The sequence below is a fragment of the Nicotiana tomentosiformis genome, chromosome 1 (genome assembly GCF_000390325.3).
Source record: "Nicotiana tomentosiformis chromosome 1, ASM39032v3, whole genome shotgun sequence".
NCBI lineage: Eukaryota > Viridiplantae > Streptophyta > Magnoliopsida > Solanales > Solanaceae > Nicotiana > Nicotiana tomentosiformis.
This window is the reverse complement of record NC_090812.1, coordinates 119,466,042-119,471,287: the sequence shown is the minus strand read 5'-3', so window position 1 is coordinate 119,471,287 and position 5,246 is coordinate 119,466,042. Positions and strand designations below refer to the sequence as shown.

General features: G+C 47.0%; 1 protein-coding gene across 1 annotated transcript; it reads left to right on the top strand.

The window, feature by feature from the left end:
* Window positions 1–734: 734 nt before the first annotated feature.
* LOC138909010 (uncharacterized) lies at window positions 735–2,797 on the top strand. The gene is made up of 2 exons (XM_070199981.1): window positions 735–1,337; window positions 2,597–2,797. The coding sequence occupies exons 1-2, from the start codon at window positions 735–737 to the stop codon at window positions 2,795–2,797; spliced, it is 804 nt and encodes a 267-aa protein (XP_070056082.1).
* Window positions 2,798–5,246: the final 2,449 nt, after the last annotated feature.

Sequence of the window (5,246 nt, the reverse complement as noted above, 5' to 3'; positions counted from 1 at the left end):
GCAGCTGTAACTGAGCCTAGACCAGCTACGGCCGGTGAGCGAATAAGCTATTGGGCAGATGGACCAGGATTCACCCTCCTGTCTTCGGAGGTGAGCGACATGAGGACCCCTAGGACTTCATTGATAGGTGCAGGGACAGATTGCACAACATGAGTATACTAGAGTCCCATGGGGTGGATTTCACTACTTTCCAGCTGGAGGGCAAGGCTCTTAGGTGTTGGCAGTCTCATCTACTTGGTAGACCAGCAGGTTCTCCTCCCATGACTTGGGATCAGTTTACACGCCTTTTCTTGGATAGGTATATTCCACCCTCCCAGAGGGAAGAGTTGCAGTTCTAGTTTGAGCAGCTTCGGTAGGGTCAGATGTCAGTGACCGACTATGAGACGAGGTTCTCTAATTTGTCTCGCCATGCACTTATGATACTTCCTACTGACGCGGAGAGAGTGCGGAGGTTTGTTGCGTGGTTGCACTTAGGTATTCAGGCCACTATAGCCCAGGAGGTTGAGATGGGGACTTCTTATCAGCTAGTACTGGAGAAAGCTCGAAGGATTAAGGGTTACTATCAGAGAGGTAAAGAGCAGATGCAACTGGACAATCGGGTCCATTATTCCGGAGAGTTTAGAGGAGCCTCGACTGGGGGCAGAGGTCAGTTCATGAGGGGCCAGTCCAGCAGGCCCACATATCCAGCACCGCCGCCTCCTCAGGGTGCTCCAGTGTGACCTTATTTCAGTGCCATGCCAGAGAGTTCTTATCGCCCACCAGCTATTCAGGGTATTTCCAGTGGGTATTCAGGCCATCAGGGCCAGTCTTCAGGTCAGCAGCCCTTCGTACCAAGAGGTTGTTTCGAGTGCGGGGATTTCAGCCACGTGCAGAGGTTCTTCCCCAAGCTTCGGTGCAAGGCAGTGCAACAGGGTTCTCAGCCTATGATTACAGCACCAGCCGTCCGATCGCCCAGAGGTGGAGGCCAGGCAGGGGGAGGTCAACCAACTACTATTCAGTCAGGTGGAGGCCAGCTAGTTGGCACTCCGACTAGATTCTATGCTTTCCCGGCCAGATCAGATGCAGTGGCCTCAGATGCCATGATCACAGGTACTTTTTCTGTTTGCGGTAGGAATGCTTCGGTATTATTTGATCCAGTGTCTACCTATTCATATGTGTCATCTCTGTTTGCTCATTTCCTGGATGTTCCTCGTGAGTCTTTGGGCACTCATGTTTATGTGTCCACTCCTGTGGGTGATTTTGTTGTTGCAGATCGGATCTATTTGTCATGTGTGGTCACATTCTGTGGTTATGAGACTAGAGCAGATCTCCTGTTGCTCGATATGATCGACTTTGAGGTTTCATGGACTGGTTATCCCCATATCACGCCATCCTTGATTGCCATGCCAAGACTGTTACCTTGGCGATGCTCGAGTTGCCTAGATTGGAGTTGTCATCTGTTAGAACACCTAGTCAGACCATTTTTTTTCTGAAGGCTCGACACATGGTCGAGAAGGGTTATTTGGCTTACTTAGCTTATGTTTGGGATACTACCGCAGAGTCTCCGGTGATCGATTCAATACCAGTAGTCCGGGAGTTCTCTGATGTGTTTCCTTCTAATCTTCCAGGCATGCCACCAGATCGTGATATTGACTTTTGCATTTATTCGGTTCCAAGTACCCAGCCTATATCTATCCCATCGTACCGTATGGCTCCGAAGGATTTGAAGGAGCAGCTTGAGGAGTTGCTAGCAAAGGGGTTTGTCAGGCCGAGTGTATCACCTTGGGGTGCACTAGTGTTATTTGTGAAGAAGAAAGATGGGTCTATGCGGATGTGCATTGATTACCGCTAGTTGAACAAAGTTACCATTAAGAACAAGTACCCGTTATCGCGTATTGATGATTTGTTTGACCAGTTGCAGGGTACTAGGGTGTTCTCTAAGATCAACTTGAGATCAGGGTACCATCAGTTGAAGATTTGGGACTCGGATGTTCCGAAGACTACTTTCCGTACTAGGTATGGCCATTACGAGTTTCTAGTGATGTCCTTCGGTTTGACTAGCGCCCCAACGACGTTTATGGATTTCATAAACATGGTGTTTCAGCCATATATTGATTCATTCTCCATTGTCTTTATTGATGACATTTTGATCTACTCGCACAATATGGAGGAGCACGAGCAGCATTTGAGAGTGGTGCTTTAGACCTTACGGGAACAGAAGCTATATGCTAAGTTCTACAAGTGTGAGTTTTGGTTAGATTCTGTAGCATTCTTGGGGCATGTTGTATCAGACGAGGGTATTAAGGTAGATCCCAAGAAGATTGAGGCAGTTCAGAGTTGGCCTCATCCTACTATGGCGACTGAGATCAGAAGCTTCTTGGGGTTAGCAGGTTATTATCGCCGGTTTATGGAGGGCTTCTCATCCATTGCAGCACCTTTGACTAGATTGACCCAGAATGGTGCTCCGTTCCGTTGGTCCGATGATTGTGAGGCGAGCTTCAAGAAGCTCAAGACAGCTTTGACCACAACACCAGTCCTAGTGTTGCCTTTCGGTTCAGGGATGTATACTGTGTATTGCGATGCTTCACGCGTTGGTTTGGGCTGTGTATTGATGTAGGAGGGGCGAGTTATTGATAATGCTTCACGTCATCTAAAGCCTCATGAGAAGAATTATCTTGTACACGATTTAGAGTTGGCCGCGATTGTTCATGCTCTTAAGATCTGGAGGCATCATCTTTATGGTGTGTCCTGTGAGGTTTACACTAATCATCGCAGCTTGCAGCATTTGTTCAAGCAAAGGGATCTCAATTTGAGGTAGTGTAGATGGCTTGAGTTATTGAAGGATTATGACATCACCATTTTTTATCATCCGGGCAAGGCGAATTTAGTCGCGGATGCCTTGAGCAAAAAGGCAGAGAGTATGGGTAGCTTGGCATTCATTTCAGCATAGGAGCGGCCACTAGCCTTGGACATTCAGTCCTTGGCTAACAGACTTGTGAGGTTGGATATTTCAAAGCCCAGTCAAGTTCTTTCCTGCGTCATTGCCCAGTCTTCACTATTGGAGCAGATCAAGGCTCGACAGTTTGATGATCCGCACTTGTTGGTTCTTAGAGAGACGGTACTACAGGGTGGTGCCAAGGAGGTTACTATTGGCGAGGATGGTGTTCTGTGACTCCAGGGTCGTCTATGTGTTCCTAATATCGATGGCTTGAGGGAGAGGATTCTAGAGGAGGTGCACAGTTCTCGGTATTCCATTCATTCAGGTGCTACGAAGATGTATCGTGACCTGAGGCAGCATTATTGGTGGCGGAAGTTGAAGAAGGACATAGCTGAGTATGTAGCTAGATGTCTAAATTGCCAGCAGGTTAAGTATGAGCACTAGAGGCCAGGTGTCCTACTCCAGCAGATGACTATACCAGAGTGGAAATGGGAGCTCATTACTATAGACTTCGTAGTTGGGTTTCTGCGGACTTTGCGGAAGTTTGATGCAGTTTGGGTCATTGTCGACAGATTGACCAAGTCGGCACACTTCATCCCAGTGGTGACTACGTATACATCAAAGAGGTTGGCCTAGATTCATATTCAGGTGATAGTTCAGTTGCATGGTGTGCCTGTTTCCATCATATCAGACAGAGGCCCTCAGTTGACTTCGCATTTCTGGAGAGCAGTACAGAGTGAATTGGGGACCCGTGTAGAGCTCAGCACAACATTTCATCCATAGACCGACGGGCAGTGGGAGCGGACAGTTCAGAGCTTGGAGGACATGCTTAGAGCATGTGTGATTGACTTTGGAGGGCAGTGGGATTGATTCTTGCCTTTGTCCGAGTTTGCTTACAACAACAGTTATCCTTAAGATGGCTCCATTCGAGGCTTTATTTGGTCGGCGATGTCGTTTTCCCATCGGATGGTTTGAGCCCGGCGAGGCTAAGTTATATGGTAATGATTTGGTGAAGGATGCCTTGGAAAAAGGTAAAGTTGATTCAGGAGCGACCCCGCACATCACAGTCCTGACAGAAGAGCTACGCGGATCAGAAGGCGCGTGATGTATCATTTATGGCGGGCAAGAAGGTTCTCTTGAAAGTCTCGCCGATGAAGAGGATTATGAGGTTCGGGAAGAAGGGCAAGTTGAGCCCAAGGTTTATAGGCCCATTTGAGGTGTTGAGACGAGTTGGAGAGGTTGCTTATGAGCTTGCTTTGCCTCCCAGTCTATCGGGAGTTCATCCGGTTTTCCACGTTTCTATGCTCCGGAGGTATCATGCCGACTTGTCACATGTGTTAGACTACAACACGCTTCAGTTAGATGAGAGATTGGGTTATGAGGAGCAGCCAGTTTCCATTGTTGATAGGCAGGTTCGCCAGTTGAGATCCAAGAGGATTTTCGCGATAAAGGTTCAGTGGAGGGGCCAACCAGTCGAGGAGGTGACCTGGGAGTTTGAGGAGGACATGCGGAGCAGATATCCATACCTATTCAGCACTTCACGTATGATCCTAGACCCGTTCAAAGACAAACGTTTGTTTAAGAGGTGGAGAATGTAACGATCCGATCGGTTATTTTGATTTTTAGAACCTCGTTCCCCTAAATAAGACTCCCCGTACGTTCTTTTACTGTTTTACAACTTGCGGGGATGGTTAGTTCGGGATTTGGAAGGGTTCGGGTTGAAATCGAAACATTTTGTTCCTTAAGGTTGGCTAAAAAGGCTAAGTTTGACTTTGGTCAACGTTTTGAGTAGACAACATCAAAATTAGGATTTGAAGGTTCCAATAGATTCGTATGATGATTTCGGACTTGGGCGTATGTTCGGATCATGTTTTGGATGACCTGGGAGCATTTTGGTGCCTAATAGTGAAAGTTGGTTCTTTGAAGTTTTAAAGTTCTTCAAATTTGGTTTGGAGTAGGTTTTAGTGATATCGAGGTCCAAATAGAATTCCGAGATCGAGAAAAGTTTTGTATGGTGATTTAAGACTTGTACGCAAAATTTGGCGTCATTCCGAGTAGTTTAAGTATATTTTGGCGCGTTGGGAGTGAGTTAGAAGAACTTGAAGTTCATATTCTTGATTCAATTTGGTTTGGGGTATGATTCTTAGTTTCGTTGTTGTTTTATGCATTTTGAGGGTCGAGTGAGTCCGTTTTATAATTTCAAACTTGTTGATATGTTTGGACGGGGCCCCGGAAGGCCTCGGGTGTCAATTGGACTAGGCAAGGACCAAGTTTGGACTTGGAAGAATAGCTGAAGCACCAAGTTTCTGGTGTAATCGCACCTGCGGAG

What these genes read in the sequence shown, in the direction of transcription:
- LOC138909010 (XM_070199981.1), top strand. Translation starts at nt 735, where the DNA reads ATGCCAGAGAGTTCTTATCGCCCACCAGCTATTCAGGGTATTTCCAGT. An exon ending in TCGATATGATCGACTTTGAG is followed by an intron (nt 1,338 to 2,596) that starts GTTTCATGGACT and finishes GTATTGATGTAG; the next exon opens with GAGGGGCGAGTTATTGATAA.